This window comes from Pongo abelii, chromosome 3 (assembly GCF_028885655.2).
Source record: "Pongo abelii isolate AG06213 chromosome 3, NHGRI_mPonAbe1-v2.0_pri, whole genome shotgun sequence".
In the NCBI taxonomy this organism is placed as follows: Eukaryota; Metazoa; Chordata; class Mammalia; order Primates; family Hominidae; genus Pongo; species Pongo abelii.
Genome location: NC_071988.2, coordinates 98,950,492 through 98,974,210, shown reverse-complemented (window position 1 = coordinate 98,974,210; position 23,719 = coordinate 98,950,492). Strand labels below are relative to the sequence as shown.

The following is a 23,719-nucleotide window of genomic DNA, read 5'->3' as shown; positions in this document are numbered from 1 at the left end:
TGTTACGCTTTTTATAATTTCTCTCAATAGTTTTAAGTTTCTATGTAGTGGGCTTGCCCATATTGTATTACATTTATTCTAAATACTAACTTCTTAATTCTCTTAAAAATAGTCATTTTAAAGATATATCTAACTTAATGGTTGTTACTGATTAATGGAATACAATTGAGTTTTGTATATTTTTTGGTATTCAGTCATCTTCCTAAACGCTTACTAAATGCCTTGCTAAAGAACATATTCAACCACTTTGTTAAATAGTTTTTAATGCTAATGCATTTTTTATTTTAATGTATACAATTATGTCATCTGCAAGTAATGAGAGTTGTAATACTCCATTTCTAATCCTTTTAATTTTCTTGCCAATCTGCTCTTACTGCACTAACTAGCTAAAAGTGGTGATAATGGGCATCCTTGTCTGATTTCATAATTTTTGATTAAGTATCATATTCACTGTAGTTTTTATATAGATAAACTTCATCAGATGAAGGAAGTTTTTTCTATTCCTAGTTTGCTAGGCAAGTATTTTTTTTTAATATGAGTAGATTTTGAATTTTATCAAATGCTTTTCTTTATTAAGATGAGTAGATTATTTTTATCCTTTAATATGGTAATTATATTGATGGTTTTTTTGTATGTTATACCACCTTTGGTATTCCTAGAATAAAGCCAACAAGGTTATGATAAATTATTATCTTTTTATACCCTAGATTCAGTTTGCTAATATTTTATTTAGGATTTATTTATTTATTTATTTATTTTTGTGAGATGGAGTTACGCTCTGTCACCCAGGCTGGGGTGCAGTGGCGTGATCTCGACTCACTGCAACCTCTCCACCTCCCAGTTTCAAGCAAGCGATTCTCCTGCCTCAGCCTCCTCAATAGCTGGGATTACAGGCACGCACCACCACGCCTAGCTAATTTTTATATTTTTAGTAGAAACAGGGTTTTGTCATGTTGGCCAGGCTGGTCTCGAACTCCTGACCTCAAGCAATCGGCCCACCTTGACTTCCCAAAATGTTGGGATTACAGGTGTGAGCCAGCGCACCCAGCCTATATAGGATTTTTTGCATCTGTATTTATGAGTGAAATTGGCTAGTACTTCTTTTTCTTCAGTGTCCTTGTCAAGTTGTGATATTAAAGTTATACTGGCTTTGTAAAATTTATGTAAGTATTTCCTTATTTTCTGTTGTTTGGAAGAATTTATTTAAGGTTGAATTTTTTTTTCTTTCTGGGTTTTTTTTTTTTTTTTCTGGTAGGAAGTTTTAAATTACTGATTTAATTTCTTTAATAATTATAGTACTATTCTGATTTCCGTTTCTCTTTCTATGAGTTTCTGAAAGTTGTGTTTTCTGGAAATTTGCCCATTTTATCTTAATCTTCAAATTTATGGGCCAAAAGTTGTTCAGAATATTTTATGATGTCTTAATATCCATAGGTTGTGTAGTGATGTCTTTTTTCCATTTCAGATATTAATTTATGCAGATAATAAATTATGCAGGCATTTATTAATATTTTCTTTGAAAAGAAGAACCAACTTTTAGCTTCATTGGTCTTCTTTATTGTATGTTTGTTTTCAATATTATTAATTTCTTTTTCTTCCTTTCTTGTTTCATTTGCTATTCTTTTTCTAGCTTAAGGTGAACATGCCTTAATTTCCAGTCTTTCTTTTTTTTCCTCAAATATATTTATGTATATATTTATGTATAAATATTTCTCTAAAGTGGCTTTTAGCTGTATCTCACAAGCTTTAGTTTGTATTATTTTCATTATCATTCAGTTCAGCGTATTTTCTAATAGCCTTTATTTCTTCCTTGGCCTGTGAGTCATTTAGAAACTTGTTTCTTTATTTTCAGAGGAGTTCTTCTGGTTTTCTTTGTCATAGGTTCCTAGCTTAATTCCATGGTGGTTAGAGAACATATCTTGATTAATTTAAATGTTAAAAATGTTTATTGCCTCTGCAGATGATTAATTTTTGTAATTATGCACTTGAGAAGAATGTCTCTTCTCATTAGATGCAGTATCCTATATGTTAGTTTGTTCATTATATTGTTTGAATGTGTTAGATGTACTTAATGATTACTTTGGTTTTATTCATTACCAATAAAGCTATGTCAAAATGGTAGGTTTGTCTTTCTTCTTGTAGTTATTTCAGCTTTTCAATTACATATACTTAGGGTATATTTTCATGTGTTTTATATTCATGGTTATTCAAACTTTCTATCTTGCTGCACATTTACTATACTGATTCCTCGTTCTTTCCTTTTTTGGTGTTCCATTTCTGTTTTCCTTGATATTTAGAGAGTTTCCTTAGCTCACTGCAGCCTCCAACTCCTGGGCTGAAGTGATCCTCCTATCTCAGCCTCCCAAGTAGCTAGGGACTACAGGCTCACGTCACCACGTCTGGCTAATTTTTTAATATTTTTGTAGAGATGGGATCTCACTATGTTGGCCAGGCTGGTCTTAAACTCCTGGCCCCAAGTGATAAGTCTCAGCCTTCCAAGGTGCTGGGATTATAGGTGTAAGCCACTGCATCTGGCCCCCTTTTAGCTATTTTTTAAGGGCAGGTCTGCTAGCAATGGAAGTGTTTTCCTTTGTCTGTTAACATCTTTATTTCCCCTTGATTTCTGAAGGATAGTTTTTCTGGATACAGAATTTCCAGTGGACAGTTCTTTTCTTTCAGTCCTTGAAAAATATTGTACCACTTCCTTAGGCTTTCATGGTTTCTTAAAAGAAATCTAGTGTCATTTGAGTTGGTGTCCTATAGGTAATATGCTATTTCTGTCTGATGTTTTTAAGGTTCTTTCTTTAGTTTTCAGAAGTTTAGTTACGATCTGTCTTGACATGGATTTCTTTGGGCTCTTGATATTTGAAGTTTGCTCACCCTCTTAAATTTGTTAGGTGTAAGTCTTTGACATAAATTTGGAAATTTTCGCCTGTTCTCTCATAGAATACTTTTTTAGCTCCACATCCTTTCTCCTGTCCTTCTGGAACTCTGATAATACGAATCTAGATTTTTTAAAAGAATTATAGTTCCACAGGTTTTTTCAGGCTCTGTTCATTTGTTTCAGTCTGTTTTCTTTTTGTTTTTCAGACTAAGTTCTCCTGATTTGTTCTCAAGTTCACTGATTTTTATCTTTTGGCATCTTTATTACTGTGCCTTTCCAATGAATTTTAAAATTTAAGTTACTGTATTTTTCAGTTGGATATCTATTTGATACTTTTAAAATAATAATTTCTCTGTATTTGCTGGATTTTTCTATTCTTTTCAGAGATATTTGTAATTACTTGTTCAAGCAGTTTTATGATGGCTGTTCTAAAATCTGTCAGATAATTTCAACATCTGATTCAGCTCAGTGTTGGTGTCTGTTGGTCTTTTAACACTTAAGTTGTGATTTTCCTGGTTCTTGGTATGACCAGTGCTTTTTATTTGTACCCTGGACATTTTGGATATTAGGAGACTTCTGATGCTTTTTAAATCTGTGATTTCAGCAGACAGTTACCGTTTAGGTTTAGCATGTAGATTTGGTTTATCTCTTCAGGTTCAGCTGACACCTGCACTGTAGGCGGATCAGGCCTAGTGCTGCCAGTCAGTGTTAGGTGTGGGGAGGAAGGTTGGCTCTCTTGAGCTCTGTTGAAGATTGGGTCACCAATATATTTATTTATTTTATGTGATAGTAGCCCATATAACTCTTTATTTCTTTGTTTTGTCATATCATTGGCCATGTAGTTTCATCTTTAAAAAGCCTAACTTTAGGCCGGGTGTGGTGGCTCACACCTGTAATCCCAGCACTTTGGGAGGCTGAGGCAGGCGGATCACAAGGTCAGGAGATCGAGACCATCCTGGCTAACACGGTGAAACCCCATCTCTACTGCAAATACAAAAAAAATTAGCTGGGTGTGGTGGTGGGCGCCTGTAGTCCCAGCTACTTGGGAGGCTGAGGCAGGAGAATGGCGTGAACCCAGGAGGCGGAACTTGCAGTGAGCTGAGATCGCGTCACGGCACTCCAGCCTGGGCGACAGAGCAAGACTCCGTCTCAAAAAAAAAAAAACTGATTTTAAATGCATGTCTTACGTGAATATATTACCCTTTTGTAAAAAAAGTTAAAATTCCTGTTATGATTAAAATTTCTTTTAATCGTTACTTTTAATCACAGTCCCTTCCATGCAGGTAATCATACTTGTGAGTTGGGTGTGTATCCTTTTGCTTTCTGGTAGGCATTTACATACAAAAATTATACCAGCAGAAATTTTATACTATTACTTTTAGTGTATGGTTTAAACCTTTTTAAATAAAATATATCACATTTTGTTATTCAATTTTTTTCTACTTCTTTTTACTCAACAGTATTCCATGGATATGTTTCCACTTGAACACATATTTATCTTTTTTCTTTTTAAACTATAGCATAGACTTTCTTAAAATGGATATTATTTAGCCATTTACTATTGCTTTCGTTAATATAAACAATGCTGTAATGGATATCTTTTTGAATCCTGCTTAAAGAAGATAGGGCTGATCCCAGGAAATAGAATTTTGCTCAGTCATAGGGACATGGATGTTTTAAATTTTACAAGATGCCAGTTTGTTCTTAAGATAGCTGTACTAATTTGTATTCCTACCAGCTGTACATGCTGTTTATCGCCATCACCAGTCCTGGATGTTATAGAACTCAAAAATTTTGCATGAACTTGGGTGACAAATACGCCATCTCATCTTTTTAATTTTGCTGGTTAGTAGTGAGATAGAGTATTCGCTCATATTATGTTTTTGGCTCTTTGGATATTGTTGATTGCATTATACTTAAACTGCTACATTGTGATACACTAGTTAAGATTTGGAAGCACCAAAATGTTGATATTATATTACCTGTTTTATTTTAGAAGTTTCTGGATTTCTGAATTTTTAAGCAAGCCAGCTTAGGTAGATTTTGCTAATTAAGGATCCCAATAGCTAGAAATTTTTTTGTTTACTCTTTCTGTTTCTATGTTAGAGTTTTCATTTTTGAGACACTTGTTGTGACTCTGCCATGGCACTCACATAGCCAGAAGATTGTTTTCTGGGATTCAGTATGTTGAACAAGCTGGATGATTTGTCTGTCATCTTATAACCTTCTTTTCTTTCCTGGCAAGATATGGAATATATGAAATAGAGTTCATTCTACTCTGAAAAGTATGGCTGCTAAAACAGAGTACCATATAGGTAGACTTTCAGAACACCAAAACTGTTAGTAAAGTGACAGTTTTAAAGATCTGGGCTACTTTGGTCAAAATTTCTGTGGCTAGATAAAGATGGAGTGTTTTTTGTTTTAAAGGAATACATTTCTCAGCCATTACTACCATGGGCAAATCTGCAAACTTGAATCAAGTTGTCCTGTAATTTCAAAGATTTTGAAAGGAAAAGAAAAGGGGGCAGTTAAATCTTAACTCATCTGGTAGTTAGGTAGCATTTAGTTCCATAGTATGGATAACCATATCTGAGCAATTAATGTCTAACAAGTGCCTTCCTTTTTTCTGCATAATGTAGTTCTATCCTTATCTCTTGTTTTGTGTTGACATTATAAAAGAGTAAAATCAGGAAATGAAGGCCCCACTAGAAAATTCACTAACTTTAATACATCCACATGTACTTTTTTCTATTTTAAAGAGAATGTTTTAATTCATCAGGGTTGGAATTTCAGATGGCTTTGATTTCCCACAAGGCTAAGTCAATAAATTTACATATATAATTAGAAACTTAAGATTTTACATAGGGTTTTAAATAGGTACTTTTCATAAATACCATGTAAGTGAAAATGCCATTAATGAATTTCCTAATGTTATTTTCTTGTATTAGTTCTGTGTTCTCTGCATAGCTTTTCTTAAATTTCCTTTGGCTCCTAAATCTTCATTAAATTTCAGCATTGGATTAAGTCAGTTTGCAGGCTGTTACAGCAGAATAGAAAACAGAAGTGTTTTTGACATTATAAACACATTTCAGATTTCAGAAACACATGAAATTAACCTGTATTTACAAAATTTTTTTCAGTTCATCCAGAGCAGCTTCCTCCGAGGCCATGGATTACATTAAAAGAACGAGACCAAATTCTGCCATCAGGTAAATAGTTTTTCTCATTCTTTGTTTTTTTTTTTCAGAAATACTTAAAATGTTATTTGGGCTTCATGGTCTGTAATAAATAAGACTTCATTTTTACCTCTCATGGGTAGATGCGTTTAAAAATACTGATGGATAGACTTTTAAAAAGTCCACATTAAGATAGACCTGTCAACAGTTGTCTTATATCTTTCACAGTAATGCAGCCCTTGGTTTTAAAATTATTTCTATAATACAGCTTTCCAAATGGCATCTTCATAGAGAGTATTGGGTGATTTAAGAAAAATGAGAACAATGATTTTTCTTGTGAACAATTTTAAACTACTGGGAAGTACTTGATCTTTCTTGAGAGGTAGATAACATTTATGGAAGAATAATGTAGACTGGGCATATATTTACTATACTGGCAACAAAGTATAATACCAGCCCAGGGGTGTAGAAATAGTACATGGTATTTGAGCATTATAAGGATATAATCTAGCATTTCTAGAACTGAAGTAATGTAGAAAACGTAAGCCTTTATCTGTTTGCAGGGACCAATAATGGTTTGACATTTATAAAGCTTCTTCATATTTGATATTTTAGGCTTGGGAATTCTACTTAAAATAAGTTATGAATTACCGTTTTTCGAAATGTCTTTTTTTTTTAATCACAAGAGTAATAATTTTCATGATCTCTAATTTCATTTTAAAATTAAATGAAAATTGTAAGTGTTTGGATATGAAGATTAAACCAGTCACAGAATAGTGCTACATTAATAAATTTTGGCTGGGCACTGTGGCTCATGCCTGTAATCCCAGCACATTGGGAGGCCAAGGCAGGCAGATCTGTTGAGGCCAGGAGTTCAAGATTAGCTTGGTCAGCATGGTGAGACCCCATCTCTACTAAAAACACAAAAATTAGCCAGGTCATGGTAGCGCACTCCTGTAATCCCAGCTACTCAGGAGGCTGAGGCACAAGAATCGCTTGAACCTGGGATGCGGAGTTTACATACAGTGAGCCAAGATTTTGCCATTGCACTCCAGCCTAGGAGACAGAGCAAGACCCTGTCTAGAAACGAGATAATTAATTGTTAAAGGGTAAATCACAATTAGACTTTATATATATTTTGAGCAATATAAAGGCCTTTTGTCTGTGAGTTTTGGGCTTTTTTTAAGTTAAGAGGATTCAGAACAAGTCTTTTTTTAAGTATTTGGAAATGTGGGATATATAGCCTCTTCATGGTTCTATTTTCATTTTAATAACACTACAAAATATTATAATATGCAGTACATTTTTGTGTCTTTCAGAGGTAATAATTTTAAAACCAACCCACTCTAGAGCTGCAATATCAGCTTGTTTTAAGAGGCACTGTGTCAATGTTATGAATAACATTTGTACTGTCAGGTTGCATGTTAGTGTTTAAGTGAAAGGAGTACCTAAGGTTTTCTACAAAACTTAAAGCTAGATAGATTTATTTTATACTTGGCCTTTCCTGGTGTATAATTAATTACTCCCTTCTGATGTTAAAAACACCATTTTCTAATTCTTCGTAGTAATCCCTTTTGAATATGAGTGAACATAATCTTGAAGAAAAGATTTTCTAATATTGCACAGCTACATTTCCATTAACAAAAGGAACAATAGAAACAAATTTTCATTAATTGCTGAATTCTGAAAGTAATCTGTTCTTGGGTTTTCTTTATTGAGAAACTAGTGTGGACTTTCTTGTGAGGTATAGTGCTTCTCTGAGTAGGATCTGAGTGCTGAAAAAAAGTTACTGTTAAAAATGCATTTTACTTCTGATGCATAGAGGGATGTGTATAATACTTTGTGGTGGCTAAGGGTGATTTAGTGCTTAAAAAAATGATAAACTATATGGAAATCAAGCCTAGATAATGAAAAAGGTCCCAGATAGAAACAGAGTATAAGAGATGAGTGGTAATAACACTTAGGTGGTTTTTACTTCAGTTTAAAAATTGCTGGTTCATTCTCAGGCACTGGCAGGGATATAAAGAGTTTTGGCTATATTATAAAAATTGCAATCTCTGATCTTTTTAATGAAATCTCATTTTACAAAGTCTTAGGAAAAAACTGAATGAAGCAAGTGGCAATCTGCCTCTTTTGCCTTACTTCCAAATGACATTTCAAATCCTGAGAAGCATAGTAAGGTAAATTCAGGGTGCTTACTTCACAGTGTAGTGGCTTGGAAATGATGCTGGGTCATTTCCAAGATAAATACTCAGAGAGTACAAGTCAACTCAAATTGAAATTTAGCTCCCAGTGTACAAAATGGTCACCAGTCAGACCCCCAGGGGACTGAACTGAATTTCTTTTAATACCTTTTCCATCATCTGAAACAGAACCAACTTCAATCAAGTGTCACTTCACTTTGAATTCCTCACGTCTCATTTAAATAAGTGATTCTCAACCATGTCTGTTCATTATAATCACCTGGGATGCTGGGATGCTTTTTTAAAAATACGAATAGCTAGACTCTTAATATTCCAACTTAATTAGTCTGGAGTCAGACCCTTACTTCAGCATTTTTCTTTATAAGGTCTACAAAGTGATTCTACTAGGCAGCCAAGATGGAGAATTACTGATAAAAATCAGGGCTTTTCAGACTTTAACATGCAAGTGCATATGAATCACCTGGGGATTTTGTTAAATTGCACATCCTGTCCAAAAGAGGTGTTTATGGGGCCACAGATTCTGCATTTCTAAATTCCCAGGTGATTGAATACTGATGCTGCTGGTCTTCACAGCACACTTCTGAGTAGCAAGGATACAAACCATCTTCTACTATTAGTTTGCTCACAGTCTTTTTATAGTTAAAGGACATTTAAAAATGAGCATTTTATTTCAAAAATGAACATTTGATTGACAAAAACGATTCTCTTACAACTAAATTTTGTTAGTCCATACTCTTCTGCTTCAAAGTAATGATAGCAGTAGGAGGCACAAAAAAATACTTAGATATTTTGTTAATGAGAAGTAATGCGATTAGAGCTCTTTAATTAAAATGCAACTACAGTTTACTTTTGTTCCACTCATTTAAAGAAGCTTTTCTCAAAGTTATAAGCAAAAAATTAGCAGATTTAAAATTTAAATTTTTCATTAAAATAAATTTCCTTAAAACTCTCAAATATGAGCTGTTAGTCTAATTCTAGACTTAGTAAAATAAATTTTGTATGATGGACTCCAATGATGTTTTAGTAGATTAGCAATCTTAATCTTGCCTAGGCATTTTACAATGATGATATGTGGCGTGTGTGTGTGTGCTTGTGCAGGTGTACACATGATATTGCTTTAGAAAAAGTTGCCTAATTTTCTCCCGTTTGTCTGTTGTTTTTTCTCCCACTTCTTAGCATCATTCACGGTTATGTGTTACAATGTGTTATGTGATAAATACGCTACCCGGCAGCTATATGGCTATTGCCCATCCTGGGCATTAAACTGGGAATACAGGAAAAAGGGAATTATGGAAGAAATTGTTAACTGTGACGCAGATATCATTAGTCTTCAGGTAACACCATAGAAATTAAACTGTCTTTAACTTAAAAGGTGAACTTAAACATAAGAGAAGATCTGACCACTGGGAGAGATCCTGTGTTTAGAGCCAAAGCTCAAAAAGAATTGTTTTCTCTCCTCTTAAAAATAATGGACAATTTAAATAAGCATTTAAGACATTTCCATAGTGAAACTATTTTGCTGACTGAATACAACCACCTACTTATATTTATTTACTATTTTCTTAAGTGGAAATAATCTTACCCATTATTCATGTTAATATTCACCTCATGATCATTGGTATTGCTGAAAGAGAAAACCACAGAAGATTGCCAGTCTTTTAGGAATATAAATTTACGTTGTATTGGAGTCTGTTTAAAAAAAAAAAGCTTGCCCACAGTTATTCCTTAAACAGACATATTTTAATATATTGTACTATAAATCGTGCGTATTTGCCTTACCTTACTTTATAAACCATCTCTGAAATTTAGATTCTTCTGTTTTATAGCACTTTATTAATTGAACTTTACTGAAGAAGCAGCATCTTTTCATGAAATGTGTTTTGTTGCTTCAAAATTTAGCTAATGATTAGCCAAAAAGATGTTTGAATAGTTTTTAGTAACTTTTTTCTTAGCAACTTTCAAAACATATTAAGTGCTTAAAGGTTTAAAAATTTTTAATTGACAGATAATTGTATATGTTTATGGGGTACACGGTGATGTTTTGATACATATATATTTTTTAAATGATCAAATGAGGCTAATTAACATATTCATCAACTCAAAAACTTACTATTTCTTAGAGGTGTTTAAAAATGTTATGTGTTACAGGCCGGGCATGGTGGCTCACACCTATAGTCCCAGTACTCTGGGAGGCCGAGGCGGGTGGATCTCTTGGGGTCAGGAGTTTGAGACCAGCCTGGCCAGCATGGTGAAACCCCATATCTACTAAAAATGCAAAAATTAGCCAGGCGAGGTGGCGTGCACCTGTCATCCCAACTGCTTGGGAGCCTGAGGCATGAGAATCGCTTGAACCCAGGAAGCAGAGGTTGCAGTGATCAGAGATTGCACCACTGCACTCCAGCCTGGATGGCAGAGCGAGATTGTCTCAAAAACAAACAAACAAAAAAAAAAGTTGTGTGTTACAATTTCACACATTCTTTCCTCATAGCCTGAGAGGAAAAATTATTAAAAATTTTTTTATGTAACAGAGTAGCTTGATAATTTATTTTTATGTTGCTTGGGAAAAAAGTAAAAATCTTTTAAAATTAAAATAAAATTTCTTCTAAATACTGAGACAGAGAATTGGGGAGAGGAGGAGGCAAACAAAATCAGGCTATTGTAGTTTCTTGTCTACTTCTTGGTTTAGTATTTATAGTGATAACAGCCTCACACCCTCCTAAATATAGCAGTTTGAAGGATAAAACATAATTTAAGAAAATTGTCTTATTATAAAAGCAATGCTATAATACTATACTGTACTAAAAAGAGATCATTGTAGAGAAGTTGAAAATTTTGAAAAAATACAAAGCATGATGGAGGGAAATACCTAATTTCATGTCATAAGATAGTTGTGTTAAAACTTTTGGAGTATTTTTCTTCTACACATTAAGTAAAATATATTTACAGTTACATTTTGTTTCTTATTTATTGTACTTAATGGATTTTCCATGTTACTAAAATTCTTCAAAACTCATTAATTATATGAACGTATATTGATTTAGCTTTTCCCATACCATTGGACACATTTAGTTGTTTATGAGTTTTTGCTGTCATAAACTCATGTTGTTAGAAACATCTGCATACATAAATTATCTTCATATTTATTTCATTTAGAAAGACCTGTTAAAATATTTTATGAGTCAAAGAATAAAATAGACTAATAATTATCAAATTAATAGAGGCCATTGGATGATTGCGATTTAGGTACTTAAAAATTTCTTAAAGTAGAATTTTTTGTGGATAGATTTTACGTTTCTCACTCTTGGGTATCATTTCTTTCCACCATAGTTCAGAAGGATATGCAATTTTTTAAATTACCTTTTTATGTATAAAATACTATTCCCTATCACAGAATCTATCATATACCCAACTTGATTTGTTTAGTTGCCAGTCTTGAGGAAGTAAAGTATAATGGAATGAACTGTAAATTGGGAATCAAGAGACCTTGGGATGTAGTCCTACTCCTGTTACTATCTGTGTGAGCATGAGAAAAATCATGTCACCTTTCTGGTTCTTTCATGTTTAAAAAGCTGCCATTGTCAAGTAGCAGCTGCTAGCAATCAGGTAAGATAGTAAGATAATATTTGCTATTTGAATTATTTTTACTAAGTTACATCTTACTCATAATGCTGAACATTTTTATATCTTAATCAGCATTTTCCCTCTGTCATATAGATGATAACTTTTCTTTCATCTCAGGAAGTGGAAACAGAGCAATACTTCACTCTCTTTCTGCCAGCATTGAAGGAGCGTGGATATGATGGATTTTTTTCTCCAAAGTCACGTGCCAAAATCATGTCTGAGCAGGAGAGAAAGCATGTAGATGGTTGTGCAATATTCTTCAAAACAGAAAAGTAAGTTAAGGAAACAAAGCACAGTGGTGTACTTTTATTTATTTAAATTCTTACACTTTAAAATTGTCTTTGGATTGGCCCTATAAAATCAACAGAAAGCTAGAAAACAAGTATTATGCAACTTAAAACTTGTTAATATTTCATTTCTCAGGCTGTGTATTTGAAATAAGGATATTTATTGTATTATTCCTTATGCTTTTATTACCAAATAACACTAAACATTTCAAGAGATACAGACTCGAATGGTCTCATATTTCAGAACATATTTTCATGAAGTAAAGTATTAGTTTTTGTGTAAAAAAAGAAAGTGATACCTTTTAAGGTTAGCCATAAGTGATCTGGGTTTCTTTTCTGTGATTTTTTTTTTTTAATAGTTGATTTTTGAGAATCATTCATTTTAAAATCATGTATTCACTAAATGTATGCTGAGCATTTGCTTTGTGATAAGTCCTGTGCTAGACACAACAGACACAAAGATAGTCAAGACATAGTTCCTAATCTCACTGAAAGCTCAAATCCAGTAGGAAAAACTAGGCATATAAGACAATTACAATATCATATGGTATAATATAAGATAGAGATCTGCTTGGGTAGATAAGAGAGGCAGGCACAGAGCATATGGAGGTAGAGAGAGTTAAAAGGGTTGACTGAGACAGGGCAATGGGAAATGAAACGTGACATCTGATAGAGGTTGAATCCCATGGTTAATAGTTTGGATTTGATACGTTAGGAAATCATGTTACAGGATAAGCATATACATGCTTACAGCTGTTTTCCAGTATTTCCCCATTTTACATCTATTTTATCAAAGCCAATCTGTTTTTATTGATCCAGGCATATTACCAGCATGACATGCTATTTTAAGTAAACAAATTCAGTAAATTTGAAAGATATTTGGTCCACTTCCCATTTATCTATGCCTACTTTCCTGTCTTTTCCATGAATTTGTAGTAGAGATATTCTTATTTTGGTTAATAATTAGTACAAAGCCTTGTAGTATTTGAGGTCAGAATATACTAAATTCTTCTAATGCTTTGGTAATTTTTTATGCATTTTAGAATAATTCTATTAAAACTACATATCTCTTAACTACGGGAATATGTTCTGAGAAATGCATCATTAGGTGATTTTGTTGTTGTGGGAACATCATGAAGTGCACTTACACAAACCTAGATGGTACAGCCTACTATACACCTAGGCTATAAGGTATAGCCTATTGTTCCCAGGCTAGAAACCTGTACAGCATGTTACTGTAGTAAATAGACAATTGTAACACAATGGCATTTGAGTCTAAACATATCTAGACATAAAAAAGGTAATGTATTGTGCTGTGATGTTAAGACAGCTACACCATCACTGGGTGATAGGAATTTTTCAGCTCCATTATAGTCTTGTGGGACTACCATCGGCATGTAGTCCCTTGTTGACTGAAATCTTGTTATATGGTATATGACCATACTTCCAGAGTGTTTACCATCTGTCAGCCTTTTCGAATTGTTTGTATTAATTGTCTTGTTCAAATTTTAAAGCAACCCCTACAGGCAGCTGTACAGCTATTTCCTTGTTTTTAAAGATGAGGAAACCAAGGTACAGACAAGTTCAATAACTTGCTCAAGTTACACAGTAGTCTGATTTCATAGTCCATGCTTAATAAACTGAATCTTTAGGCTTCTTGTTTGAGCTTTTGATATCACTAATACCTCTTGTAAGATTACCTCATTTAGAAGAATTGCCCTGAATTTGACATTTGTTTTTGTTTTTAGACAGGGTCTCAGAGTCTTACTCTGTCACCCAGGCTGGAGTGCAGTGGCGATCATGGCTCACTGCAGCCTCAACCTCCCCAGGCTCAGGTGATTCTGTCACCTCAGCACCCTGAGTAGCTGAGACTACGCGTGCATGCCACCGCACCTGACTAATTTTTGTATTTTTTGTAGAGATAGGGTCTTGCTGTGTTGCCCTAGGCTGGTTTTGAACTCCTGGGCCCAAGCAATCCACCCGCCGCAGCCTCCCACAGTGCTGGGATTACAGACGTAAGCCACCGTGCCTGATGATATTTGTTACCTATGTTCATACACAAATCCCCTTGAAACACCATAGCTTAAAAAAAAAATGCACCAGTAAACTTGAGACATCTAACATCAGGCTCTTTTTCTATTTGCTATAGTTTCTTTCAAGATAATATGGAATATTTTTATTATTACTCTCACAGTTTTGAGAGGAAAAATCTAAAATTCCTTAACAATTTACTAGAAGTATCTAAGGCTTTGAAATAACAATTAGAACTGTTATCTGGGTATTTGCAAATTGATTCTTGAATTATTAAAAATGCTGTGAACTAGTTAAGTAATGAGCACATAGGAAGTACTTAGATGCATCACCTGTTTTTCTTTTCTTCCTCAACTCTTTTTTCCTGAATAGTAACATGGATCTGGCAACAGATTAAGACTGAGTGTGATACATCAGTATATTGTACCTCTTTTCAGCTTCTTTCCTGGAATGACAGGACTATATACCTCCTATAGGTAGAACAAAACCACCTTCCGTCCCAGTACCAGATATTTATCCGTGTCTTAGCTGACTATTCAATGCCAACTATTTGGAATTTAAAGTATTCTACCCTGCCTTTATTCTTTCTTCAGATTGGAAATATAACACAGGGCAAAAAAAGACTGTGAGTTTTGAAGCCAGGTGCTGCTTCTATTTATTTAGCTATATAATGTTGAAAGACTTACCATTTCTGGACCCGTTTCTTCATTTGTATATTCTTATCTTGTAAGATCATTTTTGTAGAGGTTACAAAACTAACAAAGATAACTGTGGAAGAGTAGTCGACACTGTACTTACTCTCAGTCTCTTTCTTCTGTAATCAGAGTATCTGATAATTCCTCATCTTCATTGATGACTGTTTAATCATATATGAAAAACTGGTACAGATTATGCAACAATAAATGGAAACTATCATAATTGCCATTTATAGCAAAATACTGTAATAAAAATCTCTAATCCATCATGATGAAAGGATAGAGTATTGTTTAGTAAAGGCTAGGACACAAGTTACCAATATTCAGATAATTAGAATATAATACACTATTCTTTAAATCACATTATTCTAGTTTAGTTTTGGGGGATTCAGAATCTACTTCAGGATTTGGCAGCACCTGTTTGGTCATCATTATGAACACCATTTTTTGGGAGTTAGATGCATAGAGATACTAGAAAATAGAACTTTGAGTGATAAAATGCCAGATCTCAGCTTTTGCTTTGTCTTTTAACAAGTATTATTTACATTCCAAAGCATTTTATAAAATACATTCATACATATGCATATGTTTTTTATATGTATATAATGTATATGTAGAAACTGAGTTGTAAATACATTTTTTTTTTTTTTTTGAGACGGAGTTTCACTCTTGTTGCCCAGGCTGGAGTGCAGTGGCATGATCTTGGCCCACCGCAACCTCCGCCTCCGCCTCCCGGGTTCAAGCAGTTCTCCACCTCAGCCTCCCCAGTAGCTGGGATTACAGGCATGCGCCACCACACCTGGCTAATTTTGTATTTTTAGTAGAGACAGGGTTTCTCCATGTTGGTCAGGCTGGTGTCAAACTCCTGACCTCGGGTGATCTGCCCTCCTCAGCCGCCCAAAATGATGGGATTACAGGCGTGAGCTACTGCGCCTGGCTGTAGATACATGCTTTAGACTCATAATTTAAATTTCTTTTTGCCATGTTTTGTCCTATAGACTTAACCATTAAGTAGAAATTGGGTCTTGGAGCCAGATACACAACTTAATAGTGCGGGAAAAAATGAAGATGAAAGCAGACCTATATGCTAGACTTGCTGTTCCTGAGGTTAGCAGTTCTGACCTCCTTATTGTGCTTTATTTCAAGTCAAAGATGAAAACAGCAATTTAGAACAGTGTGATCATTGCACTGTGAAGAGGCAATCTCTTATCATAGGATTGGGAACTTAGGTTGTCATGGCACTTAATTCTTGCTGTACTTCCTAACCTGCTTCCATTCTCAGAGGTACCAGGTAAGGCCAAGTCCTTGCTTTTTTTTCTTCTATTATCACAGGTAGTTTTGTGCTTGGAAAGAGGGTTTTCAGAGGTCATAGTATCATTCCAAAATGGTACAGTATCATTACTGTTGTGATACTCCCATCTCACTGGTCTCTCAGTTATTAATTTCCTGTGTCATAGGTGGTTGTTGCATTTAGAATTTGTACGTAGGATTTTTTTCAAAAATGAGATTTTGATTTGTACTCTTCTGGTAATTTCTATTCAACCTGGATCATAACATTACGACTTTGTACTACAGTTTCTGTACCTTTCGAATATAGATAATAACTGTTCCACTTTAGAGGTTTCTTATGGGGTTAAAATAATGAATGTGGATGCACTTTCAGTGGTTAAAAGAGCTGTACAGGCTGGGCATGGTGGCTCACCCCTATAATGGCAGCACTTTGGGAGTCTGAGGCAGGTAGATCACAAGGTCAGGAGTTAAGTCCAGCTTGGCCAAGATGGTGAAAACCTGTCTGTACTAAAAATAGAAAAATTAGCTGGGCTTGGTGGTGGGCGCCTGTAATCCCAGCTACTCGGGAGGCTGAGGCAGAGAATTGCTTGAACCCGGGAGGCAGAGGTTGCAGTGAGCCAAGATCATGCCGTTGCACTCCAGCATGGGTGACAGAGCAAGACTCCATCTCAAAAAAAAAAAAAAAAAAAAAAAAAAAAAAAGAGCGGTACAAATATAGGATGTTATTTATCTACCTCCTTATTTAACCTAGTCTCTCAGCTTACCTTTTCCAATTAGTTACCTTCTGGCACTCCCATGATTACTTAAAGGGACCAAGAACACATTTTATAGCATTTTATACTGAATATAGTAAGAACTTCTATTTGGTTTGGTTTTAACAGTGTTGGGATGTGATCCAGAAAGGGTCAGAGTTAACTTTGTGATTATAGTGTTGCCTTGACTGTGTATTACATTGTCCCTTTTTACTTGTAAATGAATTCAGGGATGGAATATTACTTAAATCCTATAGATTGCTTTAGTTTCTCATAGTTGGCAGTCACTGTCCTCTCTCTAGCATTAATTAATTACATCACAGCCCACAAAGTTATTTTTAGGCTACAAGTCGGTAAGAAATTGAGTTATGTCTTTATTTGAAGGACTGCTCTGGACGTGTTCTTTTTGCACATGAAACATCCAACCTAATAATACTTCTCAAATCATATAAGGGGATTTTTTTGGTCATAGCAGTCTTTATTATATTAATATATGTTCTTTCTTTTACCCATTTGACCTTTCATCTAGTTTTTTTTTTTTTCAAAAATGTGAATATACAGAAGAATTCTTAGAATAAAATATCATCAGGAATAATGCTTTTAACATCTGTATACCAGTCACAGAGTATGAATAGTAAACTAATGTATCGAAAGAGACAAGTTGAAGATTTTCCGTATTACCAAGGCTGTATGGCTTGGAACAATGATTGGAATTAACTATAAACCAATATGTCTAATTGAGAAGAAACATCTAATAATAGAAAGAATGGCAGAAAACCTCTATATTTCAAAATGTTACCTGTATGGAAATCTGTGAGACAGAAAGTAGATGCAGAATAGAGTGCATTTGGTTTGTATGGGAAGATTGGAATGTAAGAAGTAGCATTGTTAAGGTAGTAGGGATAGAATATGGGTAATTATATCTTACTATATTATAAATTTATTACAGTTATAAACAAGGAAATAAGATAAATTGTAGAAGATTACAGCCATCAGCACTAATACTAGAAATCTCATTCTTTTAAAAACAGAATATCTGAGAAAGTCTTAAAGTTCAAGAAACATAACACTCTTATTTACTAGAAAGAAGGAACTTTATTTGGTTCAACTAGTTTTCAACTCTCTCTTTGGTTTTTCAACCCTTGGTGAAGCTGAAGTGATAAAACTGGAGTGAGAATGTGTGCCCTAGAGTTTCTCAGTGGCAGTGGAAGGGAGTGTTAGTTATAATGACATATGCATCCTGTTTAGGAAGACTAGTTTTGCTTTTCTGGACTTTTGAAAGCAAGACAGTAAAAAGAAGATACCTTTAAAAGGTTGAGAAGTTTTAAAAGTCAAAAGTATGGCAGTATATACCAATGAGAAAGAAAGTTGGAAGGTTAGTTGCAAGCGTCTGATAACCCAGTGGTTGCTCAAGATTTATGTTTAAAGAATTGTTATTTAAATGAAGAAAAATCAATAACTAATCATGTATTTTTAAAAAAGTTTTATGAACCTATGATCATTACCAAGAAACTTAAGAAAAAGAAAAGGCTGGGTGAAAGTGCTAAGGCAATGAGGAGGATATTTTAACTAACATTATGCACTGTAAATAACAAGGAAGGAATGGACCCACTGCAGACTGTATAATCAGTAATTGATGATCAACAAAACACAGCTATATACAATTTATGTTTTGCTTTCATGATTTCTATTGAGAAGAATTTTCCTCAAAGTAGAAATACTAAGACCAGGTAAAGAGGAGAATGGCAAACCAAGAAGGTGAGATTGGTAAGCCAAGAGAGTCACTAAACTGCACTAACTAGTTAGGTTTTCAAATGAAGATAATTACATCGTATGGTATTAAAGATCTTACAGAAGTGTGGTTAGAGAACTGGCAAAGATAATCTGTTATAAATATTGGAGTAGAGAAAAAAATTCTAGGATTTGGGGGATGGATGAACTATCAAACTTTTCAAAAAGACAGACTTGCCCAGCCTCAGTTTTCTTCATCTTTGTAATGGCAGTAGTAATACCTCCTGCTGCAATGTGGGTTCTCCAGAAAGAAGACTCGGAGGTGGTGTTTGGGAGTTTATTAGAAGTCAACACCTGTGGAAAGAAAGGGGAGGAAGCAGAATTGGACATATGGAGAAAAGTGAAGTGTTGCAGGCCTGACTGCCTCAGGTGACTCAACAGGGAGCTTTAGAGCTTATATGGCCTGTGAGAGTTAAACCACAAGGGGCCCAAATCCCTGGACTTTTAACTTTTGCTTTTGATTTCTAATTGGATGGTGGTGTTCTTGAAGTATGTGACCATGAGTAGGCAGCTTTCTGCAACTGAAGCGATCCCTGATGAGGAATCTGAGCAGTATATCTCCATGTGCAAATTTTAGGACTAACATATATGAAGTACTTAACACAAATCTTGAGACTGGATAGATCCTCAATAATGGTAGCTTTCACTATTTTTTTTATTATTCTGTCCTATTGAGAAATTTAATTATTTTGAGAGAAGAGAATGCATGCTCATAACATTTATAAATGTCCAAAAGCTGGCAGGGATTTTAATCTATTAGAAAAATAGAATTATATCCAATAGAAAAATAGAATTATATCCCATAAATTTGTACATCTATCTTATATATCTGTAAAAAATTAAAAATTAAATAGGATGAAGTTTCAGAGCACTTAATATCTGAATAGGTGAACTAATGAGCAGAAGTTCATGAAGTGATACTTAACTGAGGTAAAGATTGCTGCTCTTAGATTATTAATGGAAGGAATAAAAAGAGGGAGGGACAAGAATCCGCTGAGACCACAGGAAAATATATGTAGCAATGTTCATTACGGCATTAGTTAAAATGCGTAAGAAGTAACTTAAATGTCCTACACAGGTTAAATAAATTCTGGTGAATCTGTAGAGTGGACTATAATCCAGTCATCAAAATTGATTTGGAAGAATATTAAATGTTATAGGAAATGTCCCTGATAGAATAGTATTGTTCTAATTGCATAAAAATATGTGTGTGTGTATGTGTGTAGAGGAAAGTCTGGGGAAATATATTAACTTTTAAATGGAGGTATTGGGTTATAAGTGACTTAGTTTTCTTTGTTCTCATATCTCTACAATAAACATATTTAATGTATCATTTTTTTCCACGTTTTTGTTTTGAAGTACCTATAAATGCAGGACTGACAAGACCTGGTTTAAGAGCAAAGAGATCAAAACATTTCAGATATATATTAGTTCCTGTTTGGCTTATAATTAATATGGCTGTCCCCAAAGTGAAGTTTTAGTCTTTATTAACAAAAATACAGTTAAAAAATGAAGAAGGCTGTAGTTCATTTATGCCCAGTTATAGGTACTGCACCTTTGGGTAAACTTGAGTTGTTCAAATGAACTTTTCAAAAAGACAGACCCAATTGTCAGTTCAATTTAAATTTGTTGAGCAAATTTAAACAAATTGTTCAGATGAACACATCACATATCATGTAAGTAACTGATTGTTTCTTTTCCGGAGAAGACATGGAGGGTGGGAGAGCATTGACATCTATTGTCAGATATTTAAAGTGGTGTCATTTGGAAGAGAAATTAGATTTACTGTATATTCTTGAAAAGATCTAGATCTAGGTTTAATGGAAAAAATGGGAGAAGAATACAGGAAAGCAAATTTTAGTTAAGATACTTCTTTTAATTAGAGTCCTGTGCTCCCCTACCCCTGCGCCCCAAAGAATGACCTAGCTTTGGTAGAAGTAAAATTATTCCAGTTATAAAAATATTATGATTAACAGGATTTTTAAGACTTTTGTACAGAATCCTAGGTTCCTGTAAGTATACCATAGAAGTTCTGTGAATATTTAGAAGATATCTCAAAAATTAAATGTGAATAATTGAACTGTAATTTGAAAATAACATGTTCACTCACATGTTTCAAATACAAGTTTTAACATTTTGGAAATCATTAACGTGTTCATAAAGTACTGCTTAGTTAACTTGTTTTTGGTGCAGACCTCTGAATCAAATTTCTTCATGCCTGCTTCTTTTTTCTGAGTATAGGGCCAGTTATTTACCATTTATAGCTGTGTGAATCAGGATTTTTAATAATACTCTGTAACCAAAACAAAATACAAAAATTGGACACTGAGACTGATACAAAACTATATCATCTCTGTCCTCTGATTTCAAATTTTTATATTCATCAAAATAGGTTGCTTGTTTTCAGTGGTTGATTTATTCTAACATAATGTTGCTTTTATCTGTTTTATCTGTGGGAATCTCACCAGAAACTGTAAAAGGTATTCCACAGCTTAAAATTGTTTGAAGAAGTCTGATATGGACAATGGTCAATTCTGTCTGTGGGACACATTTTGAAACTGCTCACTCCTCTTGATTTCTCTTGCCTTTATTCAAGCCACCATCATTTCTCTTTCAGATAACCTCACAAACTTGCTAATATGCTTCCCAGTTATCAGTTCTTTAATTGAGCAGCTAAAGTGATCTTAAAAAATATAAATCAAATGATACCATGTCCTGGCTTGGAACTTTTATCCCTCCTCTTCAGCATCATTTCATACCCTTCCATTCTTTTCTAACACATAAACTTGCAGTGCTTTTTGCTGTCTCAGGACCTTTCACATCTTCTGTCTGGGATGCTCTTAACCCCATTCTTCACCTTAGTAACTTTCATCTTTCATATTTAAGCTTATAGATCACCTCTTTAGAGGGTAGAAACTATAGTCTCTTTAAGCACTCTGGGTTAGAAATAGGCACATAAACTGACCCTTTACACTTGTCAGCCCAGCTGACACGTTCAGAATTGGAGGAGGGAAGGGAATATTGCTTCATTTAGTACAGCATCCTGTGGCATAGTAAGTCAATATTTTTGAAGAAACAGAAACTAGCTTCTGTTTTCAAAGCTTGAAGGAAAGTGAGGAGGGGATCTGTTACAAGACTAAATATGTCTTCTCTCCACTGAACACCTAGTGCAAGTAATGTATTTAGTAGGTTTTGATTACTTATAAATATTTCACAAATTAATAAAATTAGACTGAAAAAGGTTAAATGACTTGACCAAGATCCCACTGCAACTAAATGTCAGCACTAAACCAATTCTATTAAATTCTACAACTCTACAATACTTAATAATTTGGCATTAATGAAGGAAAGAAAATATTATTAGTGCAGAAGCTGTAATCACAGAGAGAGTCATTTCATCTTGCAGAATCTGTTTCTCAGAATACTTATACCCCATTGCAACTTTCTAGTAAAAGTCAGATGGAAAAATCAGTTACTCTTTAGCTGAGATAAAGGTGTGCCCCTGCATTTTGTTGACAAATATCTTGATGTGGTAGAAATAAAACTACAAACAGGGTAGGTGGATTGTATTCTTTTTATCTTTTTCTCATTAACTTAGTTGAGATTGTGTGCACCTTTAAATACCAGAAAATTCTAGCAGTAGCTTAAACAAATGAGGGAAGGGTGATTTTCTCACACAAGAAGTCCAGAAATAGGCAGTCCAGAACTGGTTCAGCTGCTTCCCCATTTTTAGAAGGTTGGCTTTTGCCTTCCTGCTTCTTATTTCATGGTCACAAGATGGTTATTATTTCTCCAAGCACTAGCTGTAAGGGGCAAGGTATAAAAGCATGAAGGGATATATATATATACTGTCTTTGTTAGGTGGGGCCTCTGAGAAACTTTTTACAATAATCAGACTTCTTGTGTCTTAGTGGCCAGAACTGTATCACATGGCCACTTGCAGCTAGAAAATGACAAGGGAGACAATGCATGTCATGTTTCTTTTATTTAATATCTTTCAGCATGATAGTCTAGGTACCTAAAATTATTATAATAATGTACCTTGTAGATTTACATTGGTGCAGAAGCATACAGTGGAATTTAACCAAGTGGCGATGGCTAATTCAGATGGATCCGAAGCTATGCTGAACAGAGTCATGACAAAAGATAACATTGGTGTCGCTGTGGTATTAGAGGTCCACAAAGAACTATTTGGAGCAGGTGAGTGCAATGTAAAATATTCTTACTAAAAATAAACACCATCCCAAGTTTTTCCATCTCAAAACAAGTGAAGAGAATTTTGCTGTTATTTATTGCAAAGTTATTTTCTTTTGAGGAAAGTTAAGGGAGATGGGCAGGAAAATAGCACCATTATGTAAAGCATCATATATTTGTTGGGATATTTTGTGCTCTCTATCACAGTCTTTTTTACTTACCAAATAATCTATGTGAAGTCTTTTTTAATATGCCATTAATCCCAAACAGTTCTTTTAAATAGGGAATATTTTGGTTAGGCTGAATTTAGAAATTATGATGACTTGGCCCTCTTTTTGAATCATATTTTTAGCTTCTTGAGTGTGATTCTTTTGTCTTTAAGGTTAAAGACTTGGCACATTTCCTCTAGTTTCTTTGTTTTATCTCAGTCATTGTCAGGGTAAGAGCAGGTTCTTTTATCTACATGGTACTTTCTTTAGCATTTTAGATTATTTATAGCTTCCTTCAGAGTCAGAAACTCATTATGTACTTTATACACAGACCTTTTTTATCCTTCCTCCTGCCTACCTTTGAGCATTTCATTGTTTACTAGTACATTTTAAGCAAGAAAGGAGTGAGACCACATCAGGGCTTTTTTTCCCCTGTACTTTTTGTAGAGGAAAAGATTATTTTGGCCTAGAGTATTGATTTGAATTATTCAGACCATGCATATGTGTCAAACCTTCTTTTCTCACAATACTTCAATTTATTCATTATCAAAGGTAATCTTTGATATGAAATTTTGAACTTTTTAC

General features: G+C 34.2%; 1 protein-coding gene across 9 annotated transcripts in view; it reads left to right on the top strand.

Moving 5' to 3' along the window:
* The window catches only part of CNOT6L (CCR4-NOT transcription complex subunit 6 like), a 109,156-nt gene that overhangs the window by 68,207 nt on the left and 17,230 nt on the right, over positions 1 to 23,719 (top strand). For all 9 annotated transcript variants that reach the window (XM_063722543.1, XM_024245491.3, XM_024245492.3 and 6 more), the window contains 4 exon segments: positions 6,025 to 6,093; positions 9,441 to 9,598; positions 12,003 to 12,157; positions 22,780 to 22,931. In XM_063722543.1, the coding sequence (XP_063578613.1) occupies positions 6,025 to 6,093; positions 9,441 to 9,598; positions 12,003 to 12,157; positions 22,780 to 22,931 (534 nt within the window).